Raw genomic sequence first — 12,910 nt, 5'->3', positions numbered from 1 at the left:
ATCCTTTACTTCTCTTTTGCATAATTGAACTTTTATTTTGCTTATTTTGTGTCTTTCACTATGTAGATTATTTAATAACGCTAATGTTATTTTTCTCCTAATTCAAATGTTATACATCTTACTTTATGTATTTTTTAAGTAACGTTTTAAACTCACTAAAATGTCCATACGCCACTTAATCTATACTTTTACACTCTGAATTTACATTCTTCCCATTGTTTATATTTTTTATTTGCAATTATTATTCACCAATATTCAAAGCAAACAGTTGTCTATCGCTAGCTGATAGTTTTCCTGATTGCCATACCTCCTTATTTATTCTATGTTATGTCATCATCTTATTTTAGCTCAACACTCAGATGTATGGTGTTGCAAATGTCTGAAACATAATCCAACCTAAGAATGTTATACTACACTTCAAAGTTAAACCTACTTTAAACTTTCATGTAATAAATTCATTTTCACACCTCCCCCAATTCCCACACACACACAAGGTGGTGTGTGTCAGCAACACTTGAGCTTTTCTCTTTTTTTCCCCCCTTTTTTTCTTCTCCTTTTTCCTCAGTTAATGAACATGTAACCCACTTTATCATGCTATACATATCAACTCTTATTATAGTTATTAATCTAGGTTTTTATTTGTTCCATTATTTAATTATACATATATATATTTTTATATATAAAAGCGCTCTTTATATATCCAAACATACATGTATATCTTCAGTCTACATTTCCTTCATATCTTATTTCAATACCCCCCATTATCTCTGTCGTAAGCATTAGTTTATTCCATTTTGCAATAATTGTTCTTATTGATTTTTTCCCATTTCTTCATCTATTTTTTACTTTTATCTCATTTTAGCACTTTGAGATTTTTCCTATTTTATTTCTCTCTCTCTCTCTCTCTCTCTCTCTCTCTCTCTCTCTCTCTCTCTCTCTCTCTCTCTCTCTCTCTCTCCACACTCAATCTCAATTTTACCATCTATTTTTCATTCCTCCTTCATGATCTGATACTATTGCTAAACCTAGCAGTCATTTTATTCTCTACATGCTCCCCTCACCCCCCAGCGTGTGATCATGGGTGATGGGTCAAATGCAGAGAATAATTTCGCCACACGTAGTGTGTGTGTGACAATCATTGGCACTTTAACTTCTTTAACTTTACATGCTCCGGTGTCACACAAAAATGTGATTTCTTTAGCCTATATTTATATTATTATCTTTGATTTACTCGCTGTTTGTTTACTTAAGTCCTCATAATTTAGTATGTCTTCATCATCCCTCTGATCAATTTCTTTGTCTTTTCGTGTGGTCTTTGGAGATTTGGATGTCTCCTATTTTGGTTACAATAGATTCTAATAGACCAGGGGTCGGCAACCCGCGGCTCTAGAGCCGCATGCGGCTCTTTAGCGCCGCCCTAGTGGCTCTCTGGAGATTTTTCAAAAATGTATGAAGAATGGAAAAAGATGAGGGGAAAAAAATCTATTTTTTTGTTTTAGTATGGTTTCTGTAGGAGGACAAACATGACACAAACCTCCCTAATTGTTATAAATCACACTGTTTATATTAAACATGCTTCACTGATTTGAGTATTCGGCGAGCGCCGTTTTGTCCTACTAATTTTGGCGGTCCTTGAACTCACCGTATAGTTTGTTTACTTGTATAACTTTCTCCGACTTTCTAGGACGTGTTTTATGCCACTTCTTTTTCGGTCTCATTTTGTCCACCACACTTTTAACGTTGTGCATGAGTGCACAAAGGTGAGTTTTGTTGATGTTATTGACTTGTGTGGAGTGCTAATCAGACATATTTGGTCACTGCATGACTGCAAGCTAATCGATGCTAACATGCTATTTAGGCTAGCGATATGTACATATTACATCATTATGCCTCATTTGTAGCTATATTTGAGGTCATTTAGTTTCCTTTAAGTCCTCTTAATTAAATGTATATCTCATGACACATGTAATATGGCTTTTATTTTTTTGCGGCTCCAGACAGATTTGTTTTTGTATTTTTGGTCCAGTATGGCTCTTTCAACATTTTGGGTTGCCGACCCCCGTAATAGACCATATCAGGTCTGCGTTTTTTTGTGTCCCTCTTTCCATTTTGAGAATTTGGAGTAATCCGTCGTCCCCTACAGAGCCGAACTTATAAGGAGTACTTTTCTCTTTGTTGTAAGATAGTGGTTTAAATTATTACAGTGGTACACGACGCTTCTATTGGAGATGATTCCCCATTAGAGGTGTCTTGCCTAAAGCTTCCACAGTAACCCACTATTTACTTCTCACAACTTTAATATGGAGTGATAGCCTAATGGCGATTACTCCCACACACTCTGACGTTCATGCATACTTTTCAGTGTTATGGTATTCGGAAAATTTTCAATGTTTCATGTAGGAGTCCGACCCCCTCCAGGTTATTGTTGTTTACGGACAAAAATTCAGTTTTTTTCTGAATAGACCTTTTTAGGTCTGCTTGGACGCCGTCGCCCTCAGATAATGGCTTTGAGATATTTCAAATGAATGTAGGCTCCGCCTCCCCCAGTATGTTGTTTTATGGATTACGGATGTTCCAGTTTTCGAGGTCCCGTTTACCTGCAGTATTTTGGCCTCTTCCTCTTCAGTTTTAGCTTATCTTATTTCGAATTTTAGAATTTAGTGTTTCAAATATTTCGGGTATTCCTGTTTTCGCGGACCCCGACATCCTGCAGTATTGGCCTTTTTACCTGTTAGAGCCTAGGATTTACAGGGTTTGTATATGCGTCGTAACCCTCAGTCACACGCTTTTTCTTAGTCGTTTCTTTCTCTTAAAACGTATTTACTGCTCTCTGCGTTACTTCCTCTTGTCCTCGGACTTCCGTCAGTTTTTCAAATTCCAGCCAAAATGAAGAAAAGCAGTTCCTCAATCAGGATTTGGTTGCCATGGTCTTTCTGGTTTCACTCACTCTTGCTGGAATCGTCAAAACGTATTGGATCCGGCTCGAAGGACCAATTTGATGTCAGGTTCAAACACTGATGACATCTATTAAACAAGACAAAAGGCAAGGAATCAAACAGAGACAGAATTAAATTTGGACTCAATTGAGGAGAGACATGGCCACTGTACTTCTCTGTACAGTCTTGCACCACGCTCTGACGAAGAAGGTTTTCGTCCTCTCTTTTATTTAGATGTTCAATGTTTACGCAACAACACCTGTCTCAACAGGAATGGGTAGTATGTAAACAGTCCTTGTTTTCGGTCACATTAGAAGACAAAAGAAGAAGATCCCTCGGGCTTGGGCTTGTCGTGGATTCAGCTTTGGCAGGTTTTTGAGGACAATGGATGACCCCTCCCGTCTGATCCCATCGTACACAGCGGAATCTTCCGAGCAGTTGGCTTGGTGCAGCAGAGACAGCTTCTTGTCTGTTCATTGGAAACTCACAATGGAAAGTTTTTTGATAATTTAAATACAATTTTTCTGACAACTTCAAAGAAGACCGTTTCCTGCAAAATGGCACGGAAGTACAACATTGCTTCAGGAGCACCTGAAGAAGAAACATGTTGGAGCCATGGATGAAGGGAAGAACTCACAGTACGTAACTTTTTAAGTCCATAGTGGCAACAAGCATTCATGAGTTCAGCTTTTTTGTGAGTAACGTTAAAGTTATGCCTTTGTTGCAACGCGGGGCTGATATTGTGTCTCCGGCACATTTGACTCCGTTTTGAGAGAGAAAACGCACGGTTACCAATTTCGAAATAAACGTAACGGACAGAAATATCTCAGGTTGGTTTCATAATGGATCAATGTAGCCGGGCTGATAAAGCTATATAAATATATTTAGATTTGAGTGACGCTTTAGTATAACTAAACGTTATGAAGGTGCTGGAATATTTCATGCTATTATTCAGAGGCAGCCTAAAATGAATCCTTTATTATTCACAACAGAAACGTGTACAATATCTGATTCAGTTCTGATTAGTTACATTTCTGTGTTATTATTGGTGTATGCTGCACCCCCAATGTCCACAACATGGTGCCAGTATGCTGTTTTTTTTTTCAATAAAATACTGGAAAGGATAGAAATGTAGTTTGTCTCTTTTATCCAATTATTAATCGATTAATCGAATTTATAATCGACAGATTAATCGATTATCAAATGAATCGTTAGTTGCAGCCCTAGTCCGCAGTAACCTACCACATAGCGAAGGACATACACTATTTGATTTCCTATTATACAGCTCATTTTTATTTGACACTTATTGAAATATCTTGTGTGACATCATGTACAAAAGTGCATTTTATTTGTTTTAAACTATTGTAGTGGCGTTCTGTACAAAAAGTGCACTTTAATTTAGTGTTGTTTTGATATGTCATCTTAGTGACATCATGCACAACAGTGCACTCATAGATTGTTTTAAAATGCCTCTGACAATCTTGCACTTTCTGTTTTGGAAATGACATGAATGTTTGTGCCACTGCTTAATAACTGTTTAATAAATACAGTTTTGGTAAATTGACTTAGTTGTGATATCCCTCTCTGCATGAAAGTTTAAAATAAGCATATATTAATGAAGTATGAACAAGAATGTTTTAATGTAGACACATAGAATCATCATTCTGCTGTTATTATATGCATCAAGTGTTCATTCAAGGTTAAGGCAAAATATTGAGATATGTATCGTGTATCGTGACATGGCATAAAAATATCGAGATATTAATAAAAGGCCATATCGCCCAGCCCTACCCTGAGACCATTCACATAGAGCTCATGTGATGCAGTCATTACACTCAGTTACAAACGCGACATTGGGAAAGTCAAAGGAACTCAGCACAGATCTGAAAAAACGAATCGTTGACTTGAACAAGTCAGGAAAGTCACTTGGAGCCATTTCAAAGCAGCTTAAAGTCCCAAGAGCAACTGTGCAGACAATTGTTCGTAAGTATAAAGTGTATGGCACAGTTTTGTCCATGTCACAATCAGGAAGAAAACGCAAGCTATCATCTGCTGCTGAGAGAAAATTGGTCAGGATGATCAAGAGTCAACCGAGAACCACCAAAAAGCAGGTCTGCAATAAATTGGAAGCTGCTGGAACACAGGTGTCAGTGCCCACAGTTAAGCGTGTTTTGTATCGCCATGGACTGAGGGGCTACCGTGCAAGAAGGAAAACCCTTGCTCCAGAAGCAACACCTTAAGGCTTGTCTAAAGTTTGCTGCTGATCACATGGACCTTCTGGAGAAAAGTTCAGTGGTCAGATGAAACAAAATTTGAGCTGTTTAGCCACAATACCCAGCAATATGTTTGGAAGAGAAAAGGTGAGACCTTTAATCCAGAAACACCACGGCTACCGTCAAGCATGGTGGTGGTAGTATTATGCTCTGGGCCTGTTTTGCTGCCAATGGAATTGGTGCTTTACAGAGAGCAAATGGGACAATGAAAAAGGAGGATTACCTCAAAATTCTTCAGAACAACCTAAAATCATCAGCCCGGAGGTTGGGTCTTGGGCGCAGTTGGGTGTTCCAACAGGACAATGACCCCAAACACACGTCAAAAGTGGTAAAGGAATGGCTAAATCAGGCTAGAATTAAGGTTTTAGAATGGCCTTCTCAAAGTCCTGACTTAAACCCCATTGAGAACATGTGGACAATGCAGAAGAAACAAGTCCATGTCAGAAAACCAACAAATTTAGCTGAACTGCACCAATTTTGTCAAGAGGAGTGGTCAAAAATTCAACCAGAAGCTCGCCAGAAGCGCCTTATTGCAGTGAAACTTGCCAGGGGACATGTAACCAAATATTAACATCTTTGTATGTATACTTTTGACCCAGCAGATTTGGTCACATTTTCAGTAGACCCATTAATAAACTTATAAAAGAACCAAACTTCATGAATGTTTTTTGTGACAAACAAGTATGTGCTCCAATCACTCTATAAAAAAAAAAAAAGAGTTGGAGAAATTATTGGAAACTCAAGACAGCCATGACTTTATGTTCTTTACAAGTGTATGTAAACTTTTGACCACGACTGTAGATAAGAGCACGCACACACACACTGGTCAAACTAACTGGACTTTGGGTATTAAGTGTGCCCAAGCACAACACAGATTGCCAAGTGTGATGTATGTGCAGTCAGTGTATGTAGTAATAAGCCCACAGGCCTTACCTGGCCTGAGGTCTGTAGCTGTTAAGGATCTGGTAAGCTCTGATCAGGTCCAGTTTCCCATGGCCCTGCTCAAACATATTGACCCCTGGCAGCCTGCGGGCCGAGGCAATCAGAGCCTGTTTCATGGAGGCTGGGTTCACCAACTTCCGATTCAGCACAGTGCTGGAGGAAGATGAGGCGGAGTAGGGTCAGTGTACAAATAAACTCATATGGTGTCAGATTCAAGGTATGTTATGTTATGTTAAAAATGAAAAATTAACGGGCTCCTATATCAGTGCAAGTGTTAATCACTAGAGCGTTGGGTGTTACATCACACGCTAGATCATTAACAACTGACACCAGAATCTTTCACATTACTTAGTGGAAGACACTATTACACACAGTGGGAAATATGTATTTGATCTCCCAATTATTATGTAAGTTTACCCCATTACAAATACATAAACAAACAAAAAACAATGAACAAGGTTTAGGGATTCATTTATGGATTGAATTACATAACAGTTTTATCCCCAGGCAAACGTTTTTGAGACAGTAGTTTGGCAACTTTAAGTTTCAGCTACCCCCAAAGATTTTTTTAATGCAATTGTGTCCGTAGATGGGTTTGGACATTCCAGGACCTTCATGTGTTTTTTTCTTGAGTCACTCCAATCATGCCTTAACAGTACGTTTTTGGTCTTGTCAAGCTTAATCTGTCTAGATGGCAGTTTATGATGCACCTTTTGAATTGTTTAATGTTAATCCTTACATTTTTAATCATTTGTTTGTAATCAGGTTGTCATTGAAGAGACATTTCTTTGAACTGGGCTTCCATGAAGAAATCAAGGCTGAAATGAACACAAAAAAGGAAATCCTCACCTGGCCAGAAGTGTGACAGCTCCAGCCACCACAGGAGAGGCCACACTAGTGCCGGACAGAGACCGGCATCCTTCCTTCATCCCTGACCCCCGAACACCAGAACCATAAGTGACAATGTCTGGCTTCACCCTGCCGTAGCCCCCTGGCAGCTCCTGCACACAGAATGAGACAGATAGTACAGTAAAGAGAAAAACCCTTTCAGTGATTTTTTTTGCAATGGTAATGACAAAAAAAAATACTGCACATCTTATGTTGCATCTACATTGAACTAACAAGATTGCAGGAAACCAAATCATCAGGGGTAAAGAGTAGATTACATGGGTGACGTCTGAGGCATCACAAGCTCATTGGTAGACTACAAATTAAATGTTCAAATCTGAAACTATTTATTTCAGATTATCAGGAATCAGTGATTTTGCAGAAACTCACCCAGGTGGTCATGCCTCTGGATGAAAACCTTGCGATGTTGTCCTCAAAATCGATCCCACCGACTCCAATTACATCCATTTGGTCTGCTGGGTTATTAAGGGTTCTGAAAAAAAGAGATGGATGTTACACAGACAAGCACAAACTGCTGGTTTAGAATGTGGCATTGATCATTCCGGCATTGGGTATTGTGATCATCATGAGAATTATATTAACCTATATAGGGCCTTATCTACGAAAGGTTTGTATATATTAAAACAGATGCAACTTGATACCACACGCAAAGCTTATCTACTAAGTTTGTGCTCAGAGGAATGTGTCTCTTAAATGAGCAAAATAGCACAACCCATTTAGCATGTCTGTCTTCATGTTAAGTATAAGCAGAATACGGTTGGAATCTTTAGGCACAACTTGATTCAAGTCTATTCTATTCTTGGGGGTAACAATTTGATTCAGAACCGATTCTCGATACCAAACGGTTCTCGATTCAAAATCAATACATTTTTAATAACGTTGAGTGCCAATTCTATGACTGATTACATTCCTCCATAAAATATACAAACAGCTCTGATAAAGTTTTATTTTACTTTAGAGAAAACTGTTTTCAATACAATTCTACTCAAAAATTTAATAAAGTCAAATACAAATAAGGCAACAAGAGAAGTATGCAACATTTCTCTTCTCTAAAGTAAATCTACACAGCAGATATTATTTACGGTATATTATTATTACTAACTGCAGACTTCATGAGAGCCAACAAACATAATAAAACAGCACTTAATGTACAGGGTCTGCTGTCATTAGAATGCTGATTAATATAATTTTGTAATAGTCCCGTCTAGATGAAGAATGACTGAAGAATGTGAAGAAAAGGGGGTGGAACCAAGTGTCTTTTCGTGTTGTTCTTGCCATTTACAGGTCTAAATTGGCTGTCAAATTGTACCAACTTGTCGGAAAATGTCCTCATCCTTCTACTATGCAGGTGAGAGGCATGATTTATGATCTACAATAAACTTCCACAAGCAAGGAAGCGAGAAAAGCAGCTTACCACTCGATGTTAATATAAGCACACAAGCTCATGATCACAGCGCTGCTATAAATAGTTAATATGCCTTAGTGCATATAATAACAATATCACAAATACTTGGTTAATACTCAAGTCACGAAATGTAAATGGAGTATTGGCGGTTTTTAGATAGTTATTTATTGGGTTTTATGGGCAGAAGAGAGGACCTCCCATTAGCTCCGCTGTAAAAATGGGTTATACTAATTCAAGTTTATTTACGGGTAAAAGTGCATTAAAAAAAAAAATACATCCGTCGTCATGTCTCTCAATGATTGTGAACAATAGGCAAAATCCCCCCAAAAAGTGCAGTTCCCCTTTAAGGGCTGATTTGGACACAGCAAGCATTGTCTCTGCTTTAAATGCCATTCCTTTTGTCATATAGGACATATATTATCACAATATGGTGATGAGATATACATAGTTTTAAAACATCTCCTGTACGAAAAAAACATGCATTATAATGTTTCTTTCGCTTGCAGTTTGTGCTTGCGTCTCCAAGAGCTAAAAAGTGTTTCATTATAGATCATATAGAATGCCCATAGAAAGTGACACATATTATAGTTGTCTGCTGCATGTTTCAAAGCATAGCAAAACGTCACAGATAGGACGTCACATGAATGTGGCGTAAAATGACTGTCTCCATGGTGACAGCTGCTTAGTACACGCAAAAACTAATTTAAATAGGGTGGTGGTCTGCACTCTTGTACATGTTATCATTTGCGCACGCAGTCTTAGTAGATCACCTGCAACACGCCCACTAATAGTACACGAACTACACGCAATGTTATAGTTTTCCCACACTATTTAGCACTTGCAATTTAGTGCTTTGTAGTTCAGGCACTTAAGGGTTTTAGCTCAACAAACATGTTTATTGTTGAATTTCAGTGTTTACCTAACCATTATATTAGGTGGTCGCCCTGTCCCCTCAATGGACATGCAGAGAAACATACCCATACAGTGGTCCATCATTTCCAATAGCAGAGATCATGATCACTTTGTTAGCAGTGAGCTCCCACACCTGCCAATCAATACAGAAAGGTAACACATTAAGGAGGCAACGTTCCCCAACAACATTTTTTAAATGTCACGCACTTGGAGAACTACAGCAATACACTATTTTTAATCACTTAGGTATCTAGGTAATGGATGTTATAGCAGCTTACTGACATACTCTATCCTTCGAGCTAAATTAATTTGAATAATTCCTAATAACCTTTAGGATATGTTTGCTGTGCTTAATGTAGTACATTTAGAAATAAATTACTTGTATATATTACTACTACCTTTACTGCCCTCTTGTGTACTGTTAACGCATACATAATTAACACTTATTACTTACTTAAATACTTGACTATTTTTACTGATATATGTTTTCAACCCACAGACAACTGTGAGACCTCGCAAGTGTCTGACCTTATCAACAAAGGGGTGATCCATGAAGTCGGGGCCACCAATGCTGAGGTTGAGAACATCAATCTTTTTCAAGATGGCATAGTTAAAGGCATCCAGGAACCATGAAGTGTAAGACACCTGGGTGGTGAGAAGAAAATAACACATACTATCCTTGATTGGATTTCATTGATTTGGCTGTGGAAGATGATTAGTATGACTATTGTCAACTGCATGGTCAATCATAAAGATATCTACATATGGAAATTCACAGATATTTTTAACCATCTCTTTTTCAGGATCATATGTGAACTATATTATAAAGCCTTGTACCTGGTTGTTAGTGAACACTCTGAAGATGTGCAGCTCTGAGTCAGGGGCAAAACCCTGACACTCTCTCATACTGGCTATCACTCCAGCTACAAATGTTCCATGACCCAGGCCTGTAAGAAAGAAAGAAAGACAGATTCAATCTGTCTCTCTCCCACACCATCCCTATTTGAAAAAATTGTACACTTCTTTCGCACTATAATAAAATTAAATCTGTGATACTAAAACACATACAGTAGATGTGTCTTCATCATCAAAACCATCATTACTGTATATTTGTTTGTCCTACTAACCATCATCTAGTGTCTTCTCATTGGTCCAGTTAGTCCTTTCCTTTACATTCTTGAAATGGGGGTGTTTCTCACTCAGGCCTGTATCAAACACGGCCACCTTCACACCAGAACCTGCACACAGACATCAATAATAACCTTACATTTTTATGTGTCACATGGTTGCCAAGTCTCTCTAAACAAAAGTATGCAGACACACTTATTCACTCATCAATCAATCAAATCAGGAGTTGGAATATACAACAACATTTCTCCTGAATTTTAATATTTTATCTTGCCAGTAATTGTTTAATAATTATAGGCAAACAACTGTAGGACAAAAAATTGTGGAGGACCCTTTTATATTCTAGAACTGTGACCAAAAAACCATGCACCAAACCCTGACTTTAAACACATCAAACACATTTGAATTTAACTACCTCACAAATATTCTTCTGGAAAAACAGTAAAACAAATCATAGGCATTCCAACATCTTGAAGAAAGTCTTACGAGAAAGGTGAATGTTGTTATATTATTTATATTTTATAAATATTTTCCATTGTTTATATGTATATTCTGATTGTCACATTTATATTTTTTTAGTTACATTCGTATTTCCTGTATGTGCAGTGATCACATGCCCAACTAATATTGTCTATATAGTGTATTTAAAACGCTTCAGGCATACCAGTGTGTCCCATCTGCCACAGTACGTCTGCCTGCAAAATCTGGGCTACATGACGGGGGATGGCACGCAGCAGCCGCCGACTAGAGTGGCGCCCGGTTGCATGCCAAAAAGTAGAGCAAAGTGACAGACTGGTCCTTCTGAAAGTCCGTGATGATTGCCATTTCTGCGTCCTGTGGGTGATGTTACGCGGCACAGCGGTTTCAGGTGCTGGAGACAGAAGATGCAAAGAGTTGTTAAAAGCAGAGATATAATTTTGTCTATAGACATTACATTAAACAATTTTTGAGTTAGAAGCGGTGCACAGGGCGGGCACCAGAAAGACAACGAATCACACTCACATTCACACTTATGGAAAATGTTATCTCCAATTACCTGACATACATGTTTTTAGATTATGGGAGAAAAACCGTAAAAAACTCACGTGTATAAATTTTAAATGTATTATTTTACTATACATCTATCCATGTTGAATTAAATTTAAATCCATATTTCTGGTTTCATTTTATTAAATAATAATAATAATAAGGCTGCCAATAGTCAACAATCATTCAAATCTATGGCATTTTTAAGTGAAATAAACGGATGATGACATTAGGGATGATACTCGAAACCGGTTTTCCCGGTTGTTCGATAAGAAAAGAACCGAGTCCTCGGACTCGAATCCCTTTTTGAGAACCGGTACCCGTTATCGAGACCACTATAGTAAAGAAAAAGAGTTGGTTCTTTATTCGAATCCCTCTGAACGAATCCCGTCCCGACCAGAAATGCTCCGTGTGACATCGCAAGAAATGGCGTCACGTAGCTCAGTCATTAGGCGCAGATAGCGAAAGCAGGAAAAAAATGGACGGGAAAAAGCGCTCCAATGTGTAATAAAGTTCAAAACAAAAGGTATAATCCAATGAATAACTTTACTGAGAGATTTGAGCAAACACATGAAGAACACTTTTACGACCAACCGGAAACATAGCAACGCACCTCCTTTACGGCAGCTGTCGCAACGTTCTTAAAGCAACCGCAGCACATACATATATGACATCTCCCTTTTTTAACTTTTGTTTTTCTTTCCTTGTAAACAAAACAAAATCACACTGTATATGTGTTGTCTGTCTAATTATAAATAATGCAGACGAGGCGTGTTGGCTGAGTTCTTGACGTTTACTTTCACAGCGTGCTCATTCTTAGCTGCCGGGTGACGATATGCAACACTTTTCGGGGCTACCGCGCATGCTCGTCACTCCCGTTGCATGCTGGGTAGTGTAGTTGTTATATTCCCTAGCTCAGGGGTCGGCAACCTTTACCACTCAAAGAGCCATTTTGGCAAGTTTCACAAATTAAAGAAAATAATGGGAGCCACAAAAAAATTTTTTAAACTTAAAATGAAAAACACCGCATACAAAGCTTAAATGCTTTGTGCTATGTTAACCAGGGGTCTCAGACACACGCACCGGCACGCACTTTAATGTGGAAATTTGATGTTAGTGCGGCCCGCAAGTTTTGAATGAATGGCGCTTGATAGCGTCATACTTGCCAACCCTCTCATTTTTTCCGGGAGACTCACGAATATCAGGGCGTGATGGCACTGCTTTTGGCGCCCTCTACAGCCTGCTCAAACAGTGTACCTGCTCGACCACATGTTGAATGCAGTTTCAGCTTGCTCACGTAAGTAACAGCAAGGCGTACTAGGTCAGCAGCCACACATCTTACACTGACGGTAGCCTTATAAAACAACTTTAACACTGTT

The 12,910-nt window shown here is 38.4% G+C and overlaps 1 protein-coding gene across 1 annotated transcript in view; it reads right to left on the bottom strand.

The window, feature by feature from the left end:
• LOC133641807 (membrane-bound transcription factor site-1 protease-like) overlaps window positions 1-12,910 on the bottom strand; it is a 47,710-nt gene that overhangs the window by 18,635 nt on the left and 16,165 nt on the right. Inside the window, exons 4-11 of the mRNA XM_062035840.1 lie at window positions 11,170-11,376; window positions 10,505-10,615; window positions 10,215-10,324; window positions 9,906-10,022; window positions 9,443-9,510; window positions 7,430-7,532; window positions 7,001-7,152; window positions 6,143-6,304 (exon numbers count right to left, since the gene is read on the bottom strand). Of these exons, the coding sequence (XP_061891824.1) occupies window positions 6,143-6,304; window positions 7,001-7,152; window positions 7,430-7,532; window positions 9,443-9,510; window positions 9,906-10,022; window positions 10,215-10,324; window positions 10,505-10,615; window positions 11,170-11,376 (1,030 nt within the window). The remainder of the gene's footprint in view (window positions 1-6,142; window positions 6,305-7,000; window positions 7,153-7,429; window positions 7,533-9,442; window positions 9,511-9,905; window positions 10,023-10,214; window positions 10,325-10,504; window positions 10,616-11,169; window positions 11,377-12,910) is intronic.

This window comes from Entelurus aequoreus, linkage group LG24 (assembly GCF_033978785.1).
Source record: "Entelurus aequoreus isolate RoL-2023_Sb linkage group LG24, RoL_Eaeq_v1.1, whole genome shotgun sequence".
Taxonomy (NCBI): Eukaryota; Metazoa; Chordata; class Actinopteri; order Syngnathiformes; family Syngnathidae; genus Entelurus; species Entelurus aequoreus.
The sequence above is the reverse complement of the archived record's forward strand: the minus strand, read 5'-3'. Positions and strand labels throughout refer to the sequence as shown.